The sequence below is a fragment of the Heptranchias perlo genome, chromosome 14 (genome assembly GCF_035084215.1).
Source record: "Heptranchias perlo isolate sHepPer1 chromosome 14, sHepPer1.hap1, whole genome shotgun sequence".
Taxonomy (NCBI): Eukaryota; Metazoa; Chordata; class Chondrichthyes; order Hexanchiformes; family Hexanchidae; genus Heptranchias; species Heptranchias perlo.
In genome coordinates, this window is record NC_090338.1 from 7,453,832 (window position 1) to 7,476,297 (window position 22,466).

General features: G+C 45.5%; 1 protein-coding gene across 1 annotated transcript in view; it reads left to right on the forward strand.

Moving 5' to 3' along the window:
• Positions 1–236: 236 nt before the first annotated feature.
• The window catches only part of LOC137332296 (UDP-glucose 6-dehydrogenase-like), a 39,237-nt gene continuing 17,007 nt past the window's right edge, over positions 237–22,466 (forward strand). The window contains exons 1-8 of the mRNA XM_067996006.1: positions 237–358; positions 3,619–3,789; positions 10,983–11,084; positions 11,551–11,751; positions 12,526–12,723; positions 14,550–14,697; positions 16,961–17,055; positions 22,027–22,157. Of these exons, the coding sequence (XP_067852107.1) occupies positions 3,628–3,789; positions 10,983–11,084; positions 11,551–11,751; positions 12,526–12,723; positions 14,550–14,697; positions 16,961–17,055; positions 22,027–22,157 (1,037 nt within the window). The 5' untranslated portion in view covers positions 237–358; positions 3,619–3,627. The remainder of the gene's footprint in view (positions 359–3,618; positions 3,790–10,982; positions 11,085–11,550; positions 11,752–12,525; positions 12,724–14,549; positions 14,698–16,960; positions 17,056–22,026; positions 22,158–22,466) is intronic.

Consider the following 22,466-nt stretch of genomic DNA (forward strand, 5'->3'; position numbering starts at 1 on the left):
GGGAGCAGATTGGATAATGAACTTTCAAAGGGGAATTGGGTATATGGGGGAAGGAGGAGAGGGCCTGATTGGATAGCTCTTTGAAAAGAGCCTCCTCCTGCACTGTGTGATTCCCATCTCAGGCAAGAAAGACAAACCAGGCGGGGTCAGTGTCTTCTTCTTTGCCTTTCCCTCCCCTCCCACAACTGCATCAGCGACGAGGCGGAGCTCTCGGGTTATAAACCTGACGCTGGCGTGGTTTCTACCAAAGGATGGGCTTCGGGAGTCAGTTTCAGCCGCAGATCATTGGAAATTAACAAGTGATTAACCAGCGCCTCTCACCCGGCGGCGGATTTTAACAACCCATTTCTGGTCTTGGGTAAGAGTTTTTGTGGGTTTTTAAAAAAAAAATCCATCCTATTGCATTGAGTAGATTATTTCATCCTGGGTTTATTGGGTTTTTCATTTCTCTCTCTTTTGGTGTCAGGAAGTGCTACTTTTATGGGTTTCATATCTATATTTTTGTTTTATTTTTTTTAATATATATAATGTATATACACAACTGCACTTTAAGAAATTGCGGCAGAGTTTGAGGTTGCAGGGTCGGCGGGGAGAAGTCCCGCCCCGGTTGTTGCCTTTGCTCGTTTCTCATTGCTCGGCTCCGCTCTCATTCATTGCGATTAGCGGAGTTCCCCTTTCATTGATGGCAAGGCTCATTCACTCAAATGCGCAGACTCTCCTCCAGTTTAAAGCCCCCCACCCCATTGCTCCCCCCAACCCCCCCCCCAAAAAAAATATCCCCCATGGGAACTCCAACTCCAACCCCCCCCCCAATTGTTCTCACTTTTGGAGCTATCAATGGTGGAGATAATAGGGAAAGGGGGGATTTGAACCCGTTCGCTGTGGGTAACGAGGCTGAAGCCAACTTGCTAATTCACAAAAAAATGGCATCTGCGAGGCAGCCTTTGCTAAACAAAAAAAAACACCTGAGAGAAACTGAGGCTAAGTTTTCGAAATAAGTGAACAAAGGTTATCAGGCAATAATCCCCCCAGTCCAGAATTTGAGTGACCAATTATATTTTGGGAAGTTATAATGTCTTGATCATATATACCACCTCTGTGGGTTTTAAGGAATGTTGGAGAAAGGGAGGGTGAGAAACATAGAAAATAGGAGCAGGAGAGGGACATTGAGAGAGGAGAGGGACAGTGTCTACCAAAACCCATTCTTTTAAAAAATTCTGACGGTGGATTTCTTTAACCTCTGGGGCCCAACGTTTGAATCCAGCACCCACTGAAAAAAAAAATTGCATTTATATAGCACCTTTCACAGCCTCAGGAGGTCCCAAAGTGCTTTACAGGCAATAAAATACTTTTTTTTTTGAAGTACAGTTGTAATGTAGGAAACAGGGCAGCCAATTTGTGCACAGCAAGGTCCCACAAACATCATTGAGATAATGACCAGATCATCGGTTTTAATGATGTCGGTTGAGGGGATAAATATTGGCCCAGGACACCTGCGCGTCTTGGAATAGTGCCATGGGATCTTTTGGGCCTTGGTGTAATGTCTCCTCTAAAAGACTGCAGTGCAGCACTCCCTCGGAATGTCAGCCTGGATTATGTGCTCAAGTCCCTGGAGTGGGACTCGAACCCACAACCTGCTGACTCAGAGGTGATAGTGCTACCCACTGAGCCAAGGCTGGCACTACAACTGATTTAATGATGATGAAAGTCTATATTTTCTCTTGCTGGCTGAGAGGGCATGCTCCATCTCGTCCGTAGTCTATTGTACAAAAATGCCTTCCGTTGGGTGTCAAATTTGACACAGCCTTGGGAGCGGCCAGTCCAGGAAATGGAGACCCTCTTAAAGTTGGGAAACAATGGCGAGAGCTTCACTCTGTAGCTGGCCCTCCACTAACTGAACTGGGAGTGCCGAATGGTGACACTGAGTGTTGCAAGCGGAGAATTATTCTATTCCCTAGCACTGATACTCTTTACTAAAACACATTGCTGTTTGTGGGATCTTGCTGTGCGCAAATTGGCTGCCGTGTTTCCTACATTACAACAGTGACTACGCTTCAAAAATATGCTTAATTGGCTGTAAAGCGCTGCGGGACGTCCTGAGGTCATGGAAGGAGCTATAGAAACGCAAGTCTTTTACTGCGATCGATCAAAAAAAATTTTCCAGCCCCTGAACAAAAGTTAAAATACAACAGTATGACAATTATTGAGATACTTGGTAACTTGACTGACTAAAATATGTTACTGTCCCTTCAGTAATGTGAATGTTGTTACTTAATAACTCCATGATCTGGTTTTTAAAAAAGAATGACGAGCTTGCATGTTTTTGGGGGCAGGAGTGGACTTTGGGTAATTGCACTTTGGCTGCTCCCTCTAGCTCCTGAGCAATGTTTCCCTCTTAATCCAAATAAGGAAGAAAGGACCTTGCATTTCTATAGTGCCTTTCATGGCCTCAAGGCAATCCCAAAGTACTTTTTTAAAGTGTAGTCACTGTTGTAAAGTAGGAAACGTGACAGCCAATTTGCGCACAGCAAGATCCCACAAACAGCAATGAAATAAACGACCGGGTGGGGGAGGGGGCGCTGCTGCGGTGGAAAATTTAACGGGTGAACCCTTTCTCAGGCCGCGAGCAGCAGTGCCCAGGACGTTCATGCCGCATTCTGGGAGATTCCCGCGGGGGGCAATTCGGGAGGGTTGGTTAAACCATAAATCCGTTGCCTTTGGGTTATATAAAAAAGTGTCTGCATTACTTTCCTTCTCACTTCAAATTCCCTGATTTTTAACCTGTTTCCCCTGGTGTTTGAATGTTCCCTGGTTCCTCAGTGAACCTTTTAACTAAATCAGCTTCATCAATTCTCCCCATTATCTTAGTTTATAATAACAACTTGCATTCATATAGTGCCTTTAACATAGTAAAACATCCCAAGGCGCTTCACAGGAGCGTTATCAGACAAAAATTGACACCAGGCCACATAAGGAGATATTAGGACAGGCTTGGTCAAAGAGGTAGGTCTTAAATGAGGAGAGAGAGGTTTAGGGAGGGAATTCCAGATCTTAGGGCCTAAGCAACTGAAGGCATGGCCGCCAATGGTGGAGCGATTAAAACCTGGGATGCACAAGAGGTCAGAATTGGAGGAACGCAGAGATCTCGGAGGGTTGTAGGGCTGGAAGAGATACAGAGATAGGGAGGGGGCGAGGCAATGTAGGGATTTGAAAACAAGGATGAGAATTTTAAAATCGAGGCGTTGCTGGACCTGGAGCCAACGTAGGTCAGCGAGCACTGGGGTGATGGGGGAACGGGACTTGGTGCGAGTTAGGATACGGGCAGCAGAGTTTTGGATGAGCTCAAGTTCGTGGAGGGTGGAGGATGGGAGGCCGGCCAGGAGAACGTTGGAATAGTCGAGCCTGGAGGTAACAAAGGCATGGATGAGGGTTTATGGCTTGCTTGAAATCTCTTTCTAAATGGACAACAGGACCAACTCCCTTAACGTCCCTGATGCCTGGGCTCACCTTTGTCTGTACACTTTCTGGGCCAATTGTATCCTTCAGTTGGGTTTTGCTAAACTTTTTTTTCCGATGTTCAATACCGATTTTTTTTTTTCTCTCCCCTCTTAAAACTAGGTTGAGAAGATGGTTCTAGTCAACAAGATCTGCTGTATCGGTGCCGGCTATGTTGGGGGTCCAACCTGCAGTGTCATCGCACAGATGTGCAAGGAGATCACCGTGACTGTGGTGGACGTAAACGTCGAGCGAATCGAGGCCTGGAACTCCAACCAGCTTCCTATCTTTGAGGTGAATCTATTGAGTGCATTCCTTTTGTTGAAGGAATGTGTGAAGATGATCTTTGGACGGGGAAGCATAAACGTTCCTGCTGATACAGCCCCGTAATTTTAATTTTTGATTAGTGAGTTGAATCCTGTGCGCACGGTGCTGAATCTCACGCTCCTATCCCCGGGGGTCAGACTCGTAGGAAATTAGTGATCTAGAGGTCGTTGCTGGGATAAGGGAGCCATTTGTAGGCAGTGTAAATGCTGATCTCGCCGCATTTAAATTAAAATGGTGCCAGAATGAGTACTGCTTCAAGTGTTAACTAGAGGGAGAGGGAGGTGGGCAGGGAGAAGAGAGAGTGAGTGAGAGAGAGAGAGAGAAGACCATGGGAACTTAAACTTTCTCCACAAGAGAAACTTTCTCACTCACTCACCTGACGAAGGAGATAATCTCCGCAAGCTTGTGATTTTAAAATAAAATTGTTGGACTATAACCTGGTGTTGTAAGATTCCTTACATTTGTCCATCACCGGCATCTCCACATCATTTCTCCACAAGAGACTAAGGAAGCTGGGAATGTTTACACAGTGGGAGGGGAAAGGCTGAGGGGCTGATTTTAGGAAAGATTTCACATTTCTGGATAAACTGAACCCCTTTCCCTTTGTCCCTCCGACATTCCGATAGGGCAAGAATTCGACTGCATGATCCATCAGAGACTGAACATACCTCCACAGGGACAATGTGCTCCTCTAATCTACAGACACTCTTTTAGCAAATACTGAACACCCACCAGACCTGAGCCCTTCCCATGATCACATGACTAGAGGCTCGCTCCTCAACCAGGAGAAGAAGCCATGATGTGGAGATGCCGGTGATGGACTGGGGTTGACAATTGTAAACAATTTTACAACACCAAGTTATAGTCCAGCAATTTTATTTTAAATTCACAAGCTTTCGGAGGCTTCCTCCTCCCTCAGGTGAACGTTGTGGAGAAGAAGCAGCCTATCCTGTAACTTGGGTGACAGATTACGTTGGCTCAGTGGGCAGCACTCTCGCCTCGAGTCAGACGGTCACGGGTTCAAGTCCAACTCCAGACACTTGAGCACATAATGCAGGCTGACGCTCCCGGTGCCAGTTCTGAGGGAGAGCTGCACTGTCGGAGGTGCCGTCTTTCGGATGAGACGTTAAACCAAGGCCCAGTCCGCCCTCTCCAATGGAAGCACTGTTTCGAAGAAGAGCAGGGGAGTATTCTCCGGTGTCCTGGCCAATATTTATCCCTCAGCCAACATCATTAAAACAGATTAATTGGCATTAATCTCAGTGAGAGCTTACTTTGTGCAAAATTCTTTCCTTCCCTTCCATTTCCTTCCCTCACGATCTAACTCTTCGTCATCCGTTTGGACTACTTCGCTTCCCTCAAAATATATCTGCCACAATCTATCATAAGAATTTCTTGGATCTTCTTCCTTTTCTTCGCTCAGTTTGATGAACCATCATAACAAGCTCCTCAATTCCTCTGGTGTTGCGTCGAACTCTCTTATTAGTGCTGACCTCATGAGTGTAGCTCATTCTTGTTAACGTCTGCTGATTACTTTTACATTCTGCTTCTTTGCTCAACTAATCTTTGCTTAGCTTCTCATAAAAGTGATCTTTTGGTTATAAAACTTTTTGTGCCAACTCTGATCTAACCTCCCGCGTGGCTAATTCTTTCTGGTTTAACTGTTGTGCAACTAGTGCTATCTGAATTAACCGTTGTGTAAGTTCTCGCTCGTTTTGGTTCATCTGTTGGGTGAACTCCCAGTTCTTTGAGTTAGCTGTTGCTTCAGTTGTGCCTCTTGCAGTTCCTGGGCTACCTGCTGTTTTAAACACTTGCACTTTTTGAACTAACTTGTTGTTTAAATCCTGCTTGTTAGTTGCTGTTTAAATTCTAGCTCGCTTTTGCGTTGACCGTTTAAATTCTGTTCGCATGGCGCCTGGCCTCTTGTGCGTCCCCCCGCTCCCTTCACCCCACCGTTGGCGGCTGTGCCTTCAGCCGTCTAGGCCCAAAGCGCTGGAATTTCCTCCCTAAACCTGTCTATAGAACCATAGAAAAGATTCTACTTCTCTCTCCTACTTTAATTCGCTCCTTTTAAAACCTACCCCTTTGACCAAGCTTGTGGTCACCCATCCTAATATCTCCTTCTTTGGCTCGGCGTCACTTTTTTGGCTGATAACGCTCCTGTGAAGCGTTTTCCTACGTTAAAGGCGCTGTAGAAATGCGAGTTGTTTGTTGCTGCTTAGCTTTTGAGTATGGAAATACATTATCGCAACAAGAGAAGTGTGGATGGCTAATTATTATTGTTCAGTTTCTCCACTCTTGGACTTCTCGAGTGTAATTTTGAACGGTGGTTGTTTTGAAGATTCAGGAGGCGACAGCTGCATCTGCAAGAGTTCATCAGTCGTGATGATTACATCTGATTAATCCACGTTGAGAACTTTTTTTTTTAATCGCTTGTTTTGGTCGATTCATTGCGGTGCCTCTTTAAATGTACGCAACGAACAGCAAGTGCTGGCTCTTTAAACGGCCTGTGCTGCCGACTAGTTCTGCCCCCCTTTCACTCCCACGGGTCCGCTGCCATTAATTACTCTTGTACACAGCTTCTGCTTTAAGGTAACGTATAAATTATTCATGCAACAAACTGTGATTTTTACCAAGGGGATTCAAAACCTGGCGACAAGCCCTGAGTAAATGTAAGAACGCTGGGTTTTGGTATCGCGACAAATGTATGTCAAAGAACCAGATAAAACCTTCATCCCTCACCCCTCACCTCCGCAACAACAACTTGCATTTATATAGCGCCTTTTAATGTAGTAAAATGTCCCAGGGCGTTTCACAGGAGCGAATATCAAACACAATCTTGACACCGAACCACATAAGCAGGTATTAGAACAGGCAAAGAGATGGGTTTTAAGGCACGTCTTAAAGGAGGAGAGAGAGGCGGAGAGGTTTAGGGGAGGGAATTCCAGAGCTTAAGGCCTAGGCAGCTGAAGGCACGGCCGCCAATGGTGGAGCGATGAAAATCGGGGATGCGCAAGAGGCCAGAATTGGAGCAGTGCAGAGATCTCGGAGGGTTTTAGGGCTGGAGAAGGTTACAGAGGTAGGGAGGGGCGAGGCCGTGGAGAGATTTGAAAACGAGGATGAGAATTTTAAAACAAGGCGTTGCCGGAACTGGGAGCGCAGGGGGTGACGGGTGAACAGGACTTGGTGCGAGTTAGGATACGAGCAGCAGAGTTTTGGATGAGTTAAAGTTTATGGAGGGTGCAAAGTGGGATTAACTCCTCAATAAGGAACTGTCTGGGATTTACCATTCCGCCTACGCCTGGGGTAAATGATGCCCAAATTTAGTTCGCTGAACTGTCTTGTGTCATCCAGTTCGGATTGAATTGAGTTCACTTCACCAGCCCTCCATTAGGATACCCGCAGGCCGCTGAGTAAATGTATTAACCCTTTCTTGCCAAAGAAATGAGACAGCAGATCACGCACTGACAACTATTGATTGACTTTGAAATCATGATTAGTAACATAAGATAGTCGCTAATAAATCCAATCGGGAATTCAGGAGAAACTTCTTTACCCAGAGAGTGGTGAGAATGTGGAACTCGCTCCCACAAGGAGCAGTTGAGGCGAATAGCATAGATGCGTTTAAGAGGAAGCTAGATAAACACACGAGGGAGAAAGGAATAGAAGGATAGGGTTTGATGAAAAGGGAGAGGAGGAGGCTCGTGTGGAGCGTCAATGCCAGCATTGACCAGTTGGGCTCAACGTGCTGTACATTCTATGTAATATGTAATTAAACATTTGAGTATAGCAATAATTAGTAGATATAACTAGTTGTAGATGGTCAACTGAGCAATTCAAATGATAAATAATTAATAGACAGTGTTACTTAATGAAATGAATAACCCAGAGGCTGTAAAGGCAGCTCGGTGCATCCCATAATCAGCATTAACTCCCCAGGGCCGAGTTTCAGTGCTTGCCGTCAGCGAGACAGGTTTGGAACTGGGGCGGGAGACGAGTGCATTGGTGAACTTTATCAAGTTGCAAATGAGTTTAAAATGCTCAGTGCAATCTTTAACAGTCAACGGTAACTCGATGGTTTTCTCCATCGCTGAGCTTGTTTCTGAAGTTCAAAATTAAAAAGCAAAAGAGTCTCGCACCCAACACTCAAACTCTGCAGGGGGTACAGTCCCACTGAACTGGGTCCTGACGTGACCGTATAGAGTTTCAAAGTTGCAAATCGTTTTGAGGTTCAGGGCAGTTGTGGAGGTTTGATTAACGATTAAACATTTATTAAATGAAACAAGTCTTTTCTTTTTAAAAAGTAAACTTCTCATCTTCATATAGAAGGTAAGTGTCTTTTTGGCTAACACATGTCCCATGTGATCTCCTGGACTGGTTTAGACCGCCTGAGGGGGTCAGAGAGGAATTTTCCAGAGATTTTTTTTTTCTCCCTAATTGGCCCTGGGTTTTTTTTTCTTTTTTGCCTCTCCCGGGAGATTACAGGGGGTGGGAAGAAGTGTTTAGTCATGGTGGTCTGGCCATCAGGGTGTGGGGACGGCTTGATAGACCAGCTGGACTTTTCCTGCCCATTAATTTCGTATGTCCGTATAGTCTCTCACTCGGGTTTAATCGGAGAGATCTGATATCAGAGATCGCTGGAATTTGAATTTAAACCATCAAGCCATGACTAGATTTTAATATATGTGCAGTCAGTTTGAGGGGTGGGTGTTTATATTTGGGGGGGTAGGGGACACTGAATTCCTGTCTTCAATGATTTAATGCAGATGTTAACTGTGGTTATAAATATCAGAAAATCTACCCTGTGCTGTTTAAAGAAAGCTGGAATGAGCTCCCATGTTATGTGTAGCACAATATTGCGAACAACCGTGTCCTTCCTTTATTCCAGCCAGGCTGCTTGTAAACTCTTAAGACTTATTAAAGTAATCTAGCATTATTTAAAAGGCTTTATTATTGACCGCTCCATAACCCAACAACATCCTGGTTGCATTGTGTCAGACCCAGTGATTGAGTGACTTGGCCAGAACTTCAACAGTGGATAAGGCAGGTTCAGCCAGTTAACGATGGGTTTGAAAGGCAGGTATCTCAGCTTGGTGATACCGCGTGCGCTCGAGTGTGTCCCGCGTGCGCTCGAGTGTGTCCCGCGTGCGCTCGAGTGTGTCATGATCTGTTTAACTTGGAGGAGGTGAAGATAGCCAGGATTGAAGAGTAGCAAAGAGAGAAAGGGGGTGGGGAGAGTAACCGAGAAAGGGAGGAAGAGCAAAAAGATTTGCCAGCTGGTGAGAGTTTCCTAGGTTGATCAATGCTCTCCAGGTCACTCTGCGGTGGATCACGTTGGCCTATACAGAGCTAGGTGGGAAAGTAAGCTGTGAGGAGGACGTAAAGGGATATAGACAGGTTAAGTGAGTGGGCAAGAAGATGGAGTTTAATGTGGGGAATATGAAATTATCCACTTTGGGGAGAATAGAAAAACAAAATTTTTTTATAAGACTTAAGAAATGTTGGTATTCAGTGGGATTTGGGTGTCCTTGTACACGAATCACAGAAAGTTAACGTGCGTGTACAGCAAGCAATTAGGAAGGCAAATGGTATGTTAACCTTTTTTGCAAAGGGGTTGGAGTATTAGAGTAAGGAGGTCTTACTGCAATTATATAGAGCTCTGGTGAGACCACACCTGGAGTATTGTGTACAGTTTTGGTCTCCTTACCTAAGGAAGCATTTACTTGCCTTAGAGGGGGTGCAACAAAGGTTCACTCAATTGATTCCTGAGATAAGATGGTTGTCCAATGAGGAGAGTTTGAGTAAAATGGGCCTATGTTCTCTGGAGTTTAGAAGAATGAGAGGTGATCTCCATTGAGAAGTATAAAATTCTTAGAGGGCTTGACAGGGTAGATGCTGAGAGGCTGTTTCCCCTGGCTGGAGAATCAAGAGCTAGAGGTCATAGTCTCAAGATAAGGGGTGGGCCATTTAGGGCCGAGATGAGGAAAAATTTCTTCACTGAGGGTTGTTGATCTTTGGAATTCTCTACCCCAGAGGACTGTGGATGCTCAGTCGTTGAGTATATTCAAGATTGAAATCAATAGATTTTTGGACACTGAGGGAATCAAGGGACATGGGGATCAGGCGGGAAAGTGGAGTTGAGGTAGAAGATCAGCCATGATCTTATTAAATGACAGAGCAGACTCGAGGGCCGTATGGTCTACTCCTGCTCCTATTTCTTATGTTCTTATGGAGCATTGAATGAGATTTAAGCAAAAGGAAATGTTCTAAAACTGTGGCCCTCAATAAAATGTTGGTAGAAAAGACTTGTTTTTTTTATAAATAAACAACCTGCAGCGAGGCACTTCAAAAGATGCATTTCCTCATTGTAACTCTACGATCTACCGTAGCTTTGTAAGATCCAATGTAACTCTACGATCTACCGTAGCCTTGTAAGATCCAATGTAACTCTACGATCTACCGTAGCCTTCCAGTTTTCTTCCTTGCTCTCCTGAAGGTGTTGACGTAGGGTCGGATACAAATCCACGTGTGTGAGCTGCCTTCTGGTAACTTGCCCAAGTGACCATTGATCGTGTATGAACTTGGATGGTGCAGATCATGAGGGAGCATCACAGCTGAGCTGGTTCCTGCACTCTCCCTCCTTCGTGTGCGTGCATGCGTGATGTTTGTCCCCCTCCCTCCCTCCCTCCCCCGCCTCCAACGTTTAGGGGCAATGAGACGGACTGCTTTTGTCGACCTCCCTGAGATCAGCGGGCTCAGCACAGATTGAGATTGCACCTCGGACCCTCCTGATCCGTGTAGCTCAGTCACATGTAGGACTTGCCAGACGAAAGAAGACCCTCGCTCCATCTAGTTCACCTTCTACCCTCCCGGTAATCGCATGATACAATTATAATGGAGTTGTTGACTAAACATAACAATCAATGAGTCTACAACAGACCCAGATATGAGGCGAGGAGAACCCCCAGTGGTGGAGAGCTTTGGGAAACACAGGTCTAAAGCCCTCCCAAGCATCTTACACTTACCACATGTCCTACTACTGGGCCAGTGAATATACCAATCAAGTCACTGGGGGATATTGAGTGTTTTTGATTATTAATGTGATTTTTTTTTTATATATAATGTGAATCAATACGTGACTTTTCCAATGTTAACCACAGCCAGGTCTTCAGGAAGTGGTGGACTCCTGCCGTGGGCGAAATCTCTTCTTCTCCACTGACATCGACAGTGCGATTAAAGAAGCTGATCTGATCTTTATATCGGTGAGCACGTTTAATATCCCGCGTTTTTAACGTTTCCCCTCAGTTCACAACTTCCTCTCCTTTGTGCTGCTGTCGGCCTCTCCGTTCTAGACCATAACAAAACAAAGCAATCGCTACAATAGAAAGCCCACCGCCAGTTTCCCCCAGGGACAGCGAGGGGTGAGCGGGCAGTGCGGCATTGCCAGAGTGCTGCCCATGTCCAAAAAGCGAAGTAATACGCTGCCCGCCGACACCAACAGCTGCCGCCCCTGAGGCTGAACCCACAGGACTGGCTCCCTGCAGTTTGTGCCACTCAAACCACAAACCTTAACCCAACTGGAGTATTATCGCGGTATCATCCTTGTAAATTTTTTTGCACCTTCTCCAGTGCTTCTACACCCAATGAATAAATGCACCTTCACTGGGACTGTTGTTGATGTCAATCATCTGATCATCTTGCTTCCCTCCCCCCGGCGGTTCTAAATAGGTAAACACTCCCACAAAGACCTTTGGGATTGGCAAGGGCCGGGCCGCGGACCTGAAGTACATCGAGGCTTGCGCTCGCAGGATAGCGGAGGTGGGCAACGGTGGCAAGATCGTGGTGGAAAAGAGCACCGTGCCAGTGAGGGCGGCCGAGAGCATCAGGAGGATATTCAACGCCAACACCAAGCCCAGCTTGAACCTTCAGGTAGGAGAGCAGGTTCGGTCAGGGATCGACTCGTCCTACTGCAGCCGATTCTCCGAACCTTGACCGTGGTTGAGTTTTGACACTTATATTATTTTGTGAGGGGTGAGGAAAGAAAGGAAAAAAAAGACTTGCATTTATACAGCACCTTTCACGACCTCAGGACGTCCCAAAGCGCTTTACAGCCAGTGAAGAACTTTTGAAGTGTAGTCACTGTTGTAATGAGGGAAACGCGGCAGCCAATTTGCGCACAGCAAGATCCCACAAACAGCAATGTGATAATGACCAGATCATCCGTTTTAGTGATGTTGGTTGAGGGATGAATATTGGCCCCGGGACATCGGGGAGAACTCCGCTGCTCTTCTTTGAAATAGTGACGTGGGATCTTTTACGTTCACCTGAGAGGGCAGACAGGGCCTCCGTTTAACATCTCATCCGAAAGACGGCACCTCCAACAGTGCAGCCCTCCTCCAAGAGTAGTTGAGGTGAAAAGCATAGATGCATTTAAGGGGAAGCTAGATAAGCACATGAGGGGGAAAAAGGAATAGAAGGATATGCTGATAGGGTGAGATGAATTAGGGAGGAAGGGGCTCGTGTGGAGCGTAAACACCGGCATAGACCTGTTGGGCCGAATGGTCAGTTACTATGCTGTAAAATTCCAGGCAATTCTGTATAATACAATCGATCCTAGGTAGAATAACTTGTGTACAAACTTCCAGCATGAGAGAGTTGAACGTTGCTTTGTATATTAATGTGTGTGAACATTTGTATTTCAAGGTACTCTCAAATCCTGAGTTTTTGGCTGAAGGAACGGCCATTGCTGATCTCAAAAATCCCGACAGAGTTTTGATTGGTGGAGACGAGACGCCTGAAGGTCAAAAGGCCATTCTGGCCCTCAAAAGTATCTATGAACATTGGGTCCCGGAGAACAAGATCATTACAACCAACACCTGGTCATCGGAGCTCTCTAAACTGGTACATAGTCTTTTAGTAGGGCATGGGGTTTTTAAACTGGGGTCCCTGAGGTATCGGACTTACATAGAACGTACAGCATAGAAACAGGCCAAACGGCCCAACAGGTCCGTGTCTGTGTTTATGCTCCACACGAGCCTCCTCCCTCCCTACATCATCTCACCCTATCAGCATATCCTTCTATTCCTTTCTCCCTCATGTGTTTATCCAGCTTCCCCTTAAATGTATCTACACTATTCGCCTCAACTACTCCTTGTGGCAGCGAGTTCCACATTCTCACCACTCTCTGGGTAAAGAAGTTTCTTCTGAATTCCCTATTGGATTTATTAGTGGACTATCTTATATTTATGGCCCTTCGTTCTGGTCTCCCCCACAAGTGGAAACATCTTCCCTACATCCACCCTATCAAATCCTTTCATAATATTAAAGACCTCTATCAGGTCACCCCTCAGTCTTCGCTTTTCTAGAGAAAAGAGCCCCAGCCTGTTCAATCTTTCTTGATAGAAGACTTCTGTCTATCTTGGGCACAGCGATTCAAACCCTATAATCTGTATTTGTTGACTTGCATTGGGTTATGCCTCTGTCCCATACTTAAGAAAAGACATACTTGCTCTCGAGGCAGTACAAAGAAGGTTCACTCGGTTAATCCCGGGGATGAGGGGGCGGACGTATGAGGAGAGGTTGAGTAGATTGGGACTCTACTCATTGGAGTTCAGAAGAATGAGAGGCGATCTTATTGAAACATATAAGATTGTGAAGGGGCTTGATCGGGTGGATGCGGTAAGGATGTTCCCAAGGATGGGTGAAACTAGAACTAGGGGGCATAATCTTAGAATAAGGGGCTGCTCTTTCAAAACTGAGATGAGGAGAAACTTCTTCACTCAGAGGGTAGTAGGTCTGTGGAATTTGCTGCCCCAGGAAGCTGTGGAAGATACATCATTAAATAAATTTAAAACAGAAATAGACAGTTTCCTAGAAGTAAAGGGAATTAGGGGTTACGGGGAGCGGGCAGGAAATTGGACATGAATTTAGATTTGAGGTTAGGATCAGATCAGCCATGATCTTATTGAATGGCGGAGCAGGCTCGAGGGGCCGATTGGCCTACTCCTGCTCCTATTTCTTATGTTCTTATGTCCCCAAAGGATTCGACAAGATAGATACAGAACAGAGAAGCTATTTCCTCTGGTGGAAGGGGCACAATCTTAAAATTAGAGCCAAGCCATTCAGGAGTGAAATCAGGAAGCACTTTTTCACATTAAAGGCAGTGGAATTTTGGAATTCTCTTTTCCCGACCCACCACCAAAGGGCTGTGGATGTTGGGGGTCAATTGAACTTTTCAAGACCTCAGATCGACAGATTTTTGTTGGGTAAGGGAATCATGGGATATGGAGCAAAGGCGGGCAAATGGAGTTGAGCTACAGATCGGCCGTGATCTGATTGAATGGCGGGAAAGGCTCGAGGGGCTGAATGGTCCACTCCTGTTTCTATATTTCTGTGTTTCAAGACAATGCAGCTTTGAGCTTTACAGATGGGGTGAAAGGCTGAAGTTTACTCTTCAAAAGTGAATTCGTGTCTGGGTGTCAGAATGAGCTTGGCATTAACAGCCGAGTTAGGCCTGACTGGAGTCATTTGTGTTCCTGGATTTGTTAACTGAAGATATACAGTGAGTTCCAATCCCCTTGAATCCATTTGCCATCTCGATTACTTTTTGTACCTGTGCACTAGCTATTTAGTGAGAAAAACACGCTGTGTAAAATGTAATATTTAATCAAAGATCTGTGCGTCTGTTTCCTCCTCCCCACTGACCTGACCTGCTCCCCCTCCCCTAGGCTGCGAATGCCTTCCTCGCCCAGCGGATCAGCAGCATTAACTCCATCAGTGCCCTGTGTGAGGCGACTGGTGCCGATGTGGAGGAAGTGGCCCATGCCATCGGCACCGACCAAAGGATTGGAAGCAAGTTCCTAAAAGCCAGTGTCGGTAAGAATCTGATTGCATCGAATTTACAGCACAGAAAACAGGCCATTTGGCCCAACACGTCTATGCCGGTTTTATGCTCCACACGAGCCTCCTTCCACCCCTCTTCATCTCACCCTATCAGCATATCCTTCTATTCCTTTCTCCCTCATGTGTTTATCTAGCTTCCCCTTAAATGCATCTACACTATTCACCTCACCACTCCATCTGGTAGCGGGTTCCACATTCTCACCACTCTCTGAGCAAAGAAGTTTCTCCTGAATTCCTTACTGGATTTATTAGTGCCTACCTTATAATTATGGCCCCTAGTTCTGGTCTCCCCCACAAGTGGAAACATCTTCTCTACGTCTACCCTATCAAACCCCTTCATAATCCAGGTCACCTCTTGGCATTCTCCTTTCTGAAGAAAGGAGCCCCAGCCTGTTCAATCTTTCCTAATAGTTATAATTTCTCAGTTCCGGTATCATCCTTGTAAATTTTGTTTGCTCCTTCTCAAATGCATCTACATCCTTTTTGTAAACATAAACAAATGTGAAAGAAAATGAGGTACTTTTGAAGTGTGGTCACTGTTGTAATGTAGGAAACGCAGCCGCCAATTTACACAGAGCAAGATCCCACAAACAGCAATGTGATAATGACCAGATAATCTGTTTTAGTGATGTTGGTTGATGGATAAATATTGGTCCAGGACACCGGGGAGAACTCCCCTGCTCTTCGAAATAGTGACCATGGGATCTTTTAGTTCCCCCTGAGAGGGCAGGCTCTGTTTAACGCCTCATTTGACGGTGCAGCACTCCCTCAGTACTACACTGGGAGCATCAGCCGAGATTTTGTGCTGAAGTGTGTGAAGTGGGACTTGAACCCACAACGTTATCTATTACTCGCTTTTTATTTACCAGTCAGAATTTCAGTTAGCCATATCTGAATTCTCAATTAGCCACATGTGGCTAAAGTATTGGAAAACGCTGATCTAAAGCAGCCTTTATTGGCCAGCTGTCCCAATGTGGCGTTCGCTTGTTAGGCTGCTTTAGATGTCGTCGGGCAGACGACCTCGATACTTCTATTCGCGTGGCGTACGCATGTGAACTTTTTAACCTTTTTGTGCGTTTGTTGGTAAAACGGTGAGATGAAAAGCAGGTTCGGTGCCCAAAACTGAATGGAGTATTCCAGAAAGGATCTGACCGAGACTTTCTACAACTGGAGCATAACTTCCTCCCCTTTGTGTTCCAGTCACCCTTGAGATAAAGGCCAACATTCCATTAGCCCTTTTTTGATTGATTTTTGCACATGTCTACTAGGTTTTGATGATTATGAACTTGGACTCCCAAATCTCTTTGCTCCTCTATAGTTCCTAGTTTCTCACCATTTAGAAAATACTCTGATTTATCTTTCTTGGGTCCAAAGTGGACGACCTCACATTTGCTCACATTGAACTCCATTTGCCATAGTTTTGCCCACTCACTTAGTCAGACATGACGTACCTTTAACAAAGCCATGTTGGCTCTGTCTGATCAGTTTATATTTGCTCGAGTGCTCAGTCACTCTATCCCTAAAGACAGATTCGAGTCTTCGCCCCACAATTGACATTAAACTAACAGGCCTGTAATTACCTGGTTTCTCTCTCCCATCCTTTCTTTAAATAATGAAGTGACATTAGCAAATTTCCCAACTATTGGCACGATTCCCGAATCAAGAATGCTTTGAAAGATTATGACTAATGCTTCTGCAATTTCCTCACCTACTTCTTTTAATACCCTAGGGTGGAAACACAAGAAATAGCAGTAGGCCATGCGGCCCCTCGAGCCTGTTCCACCATTCAATAAGATCATGGCTGATCTTCTACCTCAACTCCACTTTCCCGCCCAATCCCCATATCCCTTGAAGGCGGCTCACCAACACCTTCTCGAGGGCAATTAGGGATGGGCAATAAATGCCGGCCTCGCCAGCGATGCCCACATCCCATGATATAATAATAATAAAAAAAAATTCCCCTAGAGTCCAAAAATCTATCGATCTCAGCCTTGAATATACTCAACGACTGAGCATCCACAGCCCTCTGGGGTAGAGAATTCCATAGATTCACAACCCTCTGAGTCCCTGGAGATTTATCTATCCTAAGTTCCATTATTTTCTCCATTTACCATTTTGTTACTTGGATTGAATCTGAGAAGTTCCTCCCCTTGAATTATTTTTAGATTGTTTCTCTTCTTTCACTGGTATTATATTCTATCGCTCTTCCTTCAGACTTGTGTTTTTTTAATTGCAGGCTTTGGAGGCAGTTGCTTTCAGAAGGATGTTCTCAATCTGGTTTATCTCTGCGAAGCCCTCAATTTGCCAGAAGTGGCCAGGTACTGGCAACAGGTGAGAATTTGCTAACTGAATGAGATCACAACTAGAGGTGGAAGATTAATGAAGAAGGCAACGTGCAAATGGGATCTTTCAGCAGTTAGACTCGTTCAAATGTTCTCATTTCTCCAACACCTTCTCACATCTCGAGCAGCTCCAAACCTTTCACATATTAACTCAATACACTCCATGGGAAACACCATCACCTCCCAAGTGCCCCTCTCAAGTTACAGCCGTCCTGACTTGGACGTGTATCGCTGTTCCTTCATTGTCGCTGGGTCAGTATCCTGGAATGCCCTACTGAACACCATTGTGGGAGCACTATCAGGACTGCAGCGGTTTAAAGAGAAGGCCCATCACCAACAACATCTCAGGGCAACAAAGGATGGGCAATGAATGCTACCCTTGCCAGCGTCACCCACATCCCGAGAACAAGCCTAAAAAAGTACACTGAATTACTTTGGAGTACAGTTAGTGCGTTTTGCATACAGCAAGATCCCAGAAACAGCAATGAGACGAATGACCCAGTTAATTGTGGAGTTTTCTTTGTGCGTGTGTGGTATTAGTTGAGAGAGGAATGTTGTCCAGGACAACCTCGCCTTAAAAATAGTGCCAAGGGATCATTAATATCCACTGGAACAGACAGATGCAAAGTCTATAATCACCTTTTTATATACCAGTAAGATTCAGTCTGGTTCTGGACATTTTTATTTTGTCTGGAAATTTAAAAAAATAATTGCCTCCCCTTCCTTTTCTTGCCCTCCCAAGATTATGTCTGTCAATTATTAATGTTATTAAGGCTTCCAGTGAAATCCCTTCATTGGTAAAACAAAGTACTCGAGCCATGATCCACCCCCACTTCATTATTCTGCTGAATCTGAGTTTAATTTGCTGCACTTTTTTTTTTAATGGCACTGAAGTTTTTTTATACAGAGCTGATCTATTAATCATGAACAATACTTTTAATTTACAGTGATCTGGAATTCACTGCCTGAAAGGGCGGTGGAAGCAGATTCAATAGTAACTTTCAAAAGGGAATTGGATAAATACTTGAAAAGGGAAAAAAAGTGCAGGGGAGCGGGGCTAATTGGATAGCTCTTTCAAAGAGCCGGCACAGGCACGATGGGCCAAATGGCCTCCTTCTGTGCTGTCAGATTTTACGATTTACCGTTTTTGCCGGCCATTTAACCCATTATTTCCTCCCTGACTGGAAAAGTTGTTATTCTTTTCTATCTGTCTTTTATTTTCGTTGCCCACCCCCTATTAAATTAAATTAAATTATTCGGTCCTATTAAATGGCTCATTTATCCTTTAGCTTCTGATGGAAGGTCAGGGAAAGATGGTATTAATCCCACAGTGTGGAGAGAGACGAGGAAGGAGATTTCTGAGGCACTGACAATCATTGAGGGAGTAACTAGACACTGAGGAGGTACCAGCCTATTGGAAACAGGCCAATGAGGTGACAAAACAGAACCAGGAAACGACAGACTCATAGTCTCACCTCCATTCCATGTAAAATAATTGAATTGATTATCTGGAGTAAACTTGAGGATTATCCGTACAGTAATAACCCAGTAAACAGCAGTCACATTCAGAAGGGGAAGATCCCGCATGATCAACCTCCAACTTTTTTGAGGAAGTGACTACCCCACGTGGACTGTGGAAAGCCCTGTGACATGGAGAACTTTCAAAAGATTATGACAACTGTGACGGCCAAGGCTCAGTCGGTAGCACTCTCACCTCTGAGTCAGAAGGTCGTGGGTTCAAGTCCCACTCCATAGACTTGAGCCCATAATCCAAGCTGACGCTCCCAGTGCAGCACTGAGGGAGTGCTGCACTGTCGGAGGTGCCGTCTTTCGGATGAGACGTTAAACCGAGGCCCTGTCTGCCCCCCTCAGGTGAACGTAAAAGATTCCATGGTACTATTCGAAGAAGAGCAGGGGTGTTCTCCCCGGTGTCCTGGCCAATATTTATGTCTCAACCAAAACCACTAAAACAGATTATCTGGTCATTATCTCATTGCTGTTTGTGGGACCTTGCAGTGTGCAAAATTTGCTGCCATGTTTCCTACATTACTAAAGTGTCTATACTTCAAAAGTACTTCATTGGTGATAAAGTGCTTTAGGACATCTTGAGGTCGTGAATGTCGCTATATAAATGCAAGTTATTTCTATCTTCTTTTAAATGACGCGGATTAAGAAACTCAATGCAAGTTGGTCAAATTCCCTAGAGCATACCGAACTGTAAGAGGCAGCTCAAAATTAACAATGCGATGGAAAACTTATGCCCGTCGCTCCCAGATTTCCTGCCTGACGCTCACCTCGTGACCTCCTGCTTGGCCGCCAGGAGCCAACTCTGTGCCTCGGTTGGCCATCGTGCTCACCAATGACTTCAATCGCAGTCCGACTAATTAATGATCATTGGCCCGATCACCTCCTTCCTCTCTGTTTAGATTCTTGTCACTGAAAGCCTGTACGTCCCTATTGGTTGAGGCCGAGGGAAGGATCCAAAAGGAAAGGGTTTGAGGTTATCATTGAATGGGGTCTAATGAGCCCTGTGGAGAAACAAGTTTGAAAGTAACTTTTTTTTAACAACTGGGTCATAAAAGTATATAGAGCAAGTCTAGTTTCCCCAATAGGCATCAGGAACCATAGAATCATAGAAGGTTACAGCACGGAAGGAGGCCATTCAGCCCATCTAGTCCGTGCCGGCTCCATGCATGTGCAATCCCACTGCCCCGCTCTATCCCCGTAGCCCTGCACATTTCTTCATCTCAAGTACTTGTCCAGTTCCCTTTTGAAGGCCATGATTGAATCTGCCTCCACCACCCCCTCGGGCAGTGCATTCCAGATCCTAAACACTCGCTGTGTAAAACATTTTTTCCTCATGTCACCTTTTGGTTCTTTTGCCAATCACCTTAAATCTATGTCCTCTGGTTCATGACCCTTCCGCCAATGGGAACAGTTTCTCTCTATCCACTCTGTCTAGATCCTTCATGATTGGAAGACAGAAGCCATCATTTTGGCCCCTTCCATGAACTCTGCTCCCTTGCTCCTGACTCCACCTCCTTCCCCGTCATTTGCCTAGATAGTGCAAAAACTTGGTGTCCAGTGCTCAACTTCAAGCAGCACATCCCATCCATCACGAAGACTGTTTACCTCCACCTTAGCAAGATCTCCTTCCTCCACCCTTACCTCATCTTCTCCCACTACCCCTAAAGCCCTTCTCAATGATTTTGTCACCTCTGCACATTCTTTTCTCCAACGTCCTCCTTGCCACCGTCCTCCACCTCCATAAGCTCTGACGTGTCTCAGAACTTTAGCTGCTCGTATCCTGCCCTGCGCAGTGTGCGCCCCCACCCCCCACCCGCCGTGACCATTACTCGCGTCCTCACTGATATCTCCCTGTTGCCCAACGCATTGCATTTAACGTCCATGTCTACAAATTGGATATATACTTGAAAAGGAAAAATCTGCAGGGCTATGGGGAAAGAGCAGGGAGGGAGTGAGACTAATTGGATAGCTCTTTCTGAAGAGCCAGCACAGGCATGATGGGCCGAATGGCCGCCTTCTGTGCTGTATGATTGGATGAACTCCCCCGCTGGCTTTGGCCCCACTCTATCTCTGCATCCTCTCCGACTCCCTGCAGCCCTGGCTCTGGCAATCTGTACACTTTTCCCCCTCCATCTGCCCACCATTGTTGGCAAAGTCTTCAGCCACCTCGATGCTGGAAGGTCTCTCCCAAAAACCTTTTCCCCATCCGTTACTCTTCACCCAAAAACATTTAAAGTCCATCTTTACGACTAAGCTTTCAGTCACCTCTCCTAATTCTCGTGCCATGCCTCAGCATTCAATCCTTTATTTCTTTGATCTGTCCTCCCCCACCACATTAAATACTTTGGGACTTGTTCGACATTAAGGTGCTAATTAAAAGCAAGTTGCTGGTTTGTTTTATCGGGCGATAGAATTTTTTTAATGGCGCTGTGAATCAAATATGAGCGATTGGTGCAGACCATAGAGGACGTTTATAATCCCCCCGTTGATTTAACTAAATTGGGCTCGTAAAACCAAATCATCTCTCCCAAATCCTAAGATTTTGGGTATTTGTGTGAATTAGCAAGTCTGTCAATGAGAAAGCCATTACGGTTTCCAAACTGAAAACCAAGATCTTGGCATCAGGTGGTATTTAATGGGCATGTCTTTGTATTTAAGCCTGACACTGCACATGACATCCTTTGGAAAGCCATCTTAAGACCTTAATCCAGGGCTGTGATTTCTTTCACTAATTTTGCAGGGGAGACCAAAACTAGGGGCCATAAATATAAGATAGTCACTAATAAATCCAAAAGGGAATTCAGGAGAAACTTCTTTACCCGGAAAGTGGTGAGAATGTGGAACTCGCTACCACAAGGAGCGGTTGAGGAAAATAGCATAGATGCATTTAAGGGGAAGCTGGATAAACACATGAGGGAGAAAGGAATGGAAGGATATGCTGATAGGGTGAGATGTAGTAAGGTCGGAGGAGGCTCATGTGGAGCATTATCACCGGCATCGACCAGTTGGGCCCCATGGCCTGTTTTTAGGGTTGCCAACTCTGGTTGGCGGCATTCCTGGAGGTTTGAACATGTGACGTTCTAGCCACATGACATCTGACCGTGCGATGCCCGATCGGGTGACATCTGATCACATGACTCCTACAACTATTATTGCATTTACTGTATAAAGGTCGGGTCCCGTGTAGTTGAGTATTTTTGCTCATGGTTTCGCGTCAGTAGCTGTTGAGACAAGTTCCAAGAACCAGGATGCCACACATGAGCAGGAGAATCGGGGGAGGAGGGCAAACCGAGACCGGGGAAGAGGGGATACGGCCCCCCCCCCCCCCACAATTCCGGGAAACTCCTGGTCATTCCGGGAGGGTTGGGAGCCCCAGCCTGCTCCTGGGCTGTAGATTCTATATAATTCCACGTGATTTTTTTTTTGCGACCAGGTGATCGAGATTAACGACTACCAGCGGAGAAGGTTTGCAGCGCGGGTAATCGGCTGCCTTTTCAACACCGTCACCGATAAGAAGATCGGATTGTTGGGATTTGCCTTCAAGAAGGACACCGGGGACACGAGGTACGGTTTGGTGAATTGCCGCAGTGTCCAAACAGCTCTGTCTTTGGGCACAAGCCCTGCACCGATGGAACATGCTGTGCTAACACATCACTTAATTCTTCCATGATGTGGAGATGCCGGTGATGGACTGGGGTTGACAATTGTAAAGAATTTTACAACACCAAGTTATAGTCCAGCAATTTTATTTGAAAATCACAAGCTTTCGGAGGCTTCCTTCTTCCTCAGGTGAATGTCAAGAAATCCTCGAACCTTTCGCATTTATAAATCACAGAACAATACCTGGTGATTACAGATAGTCTTTCCAGCTGC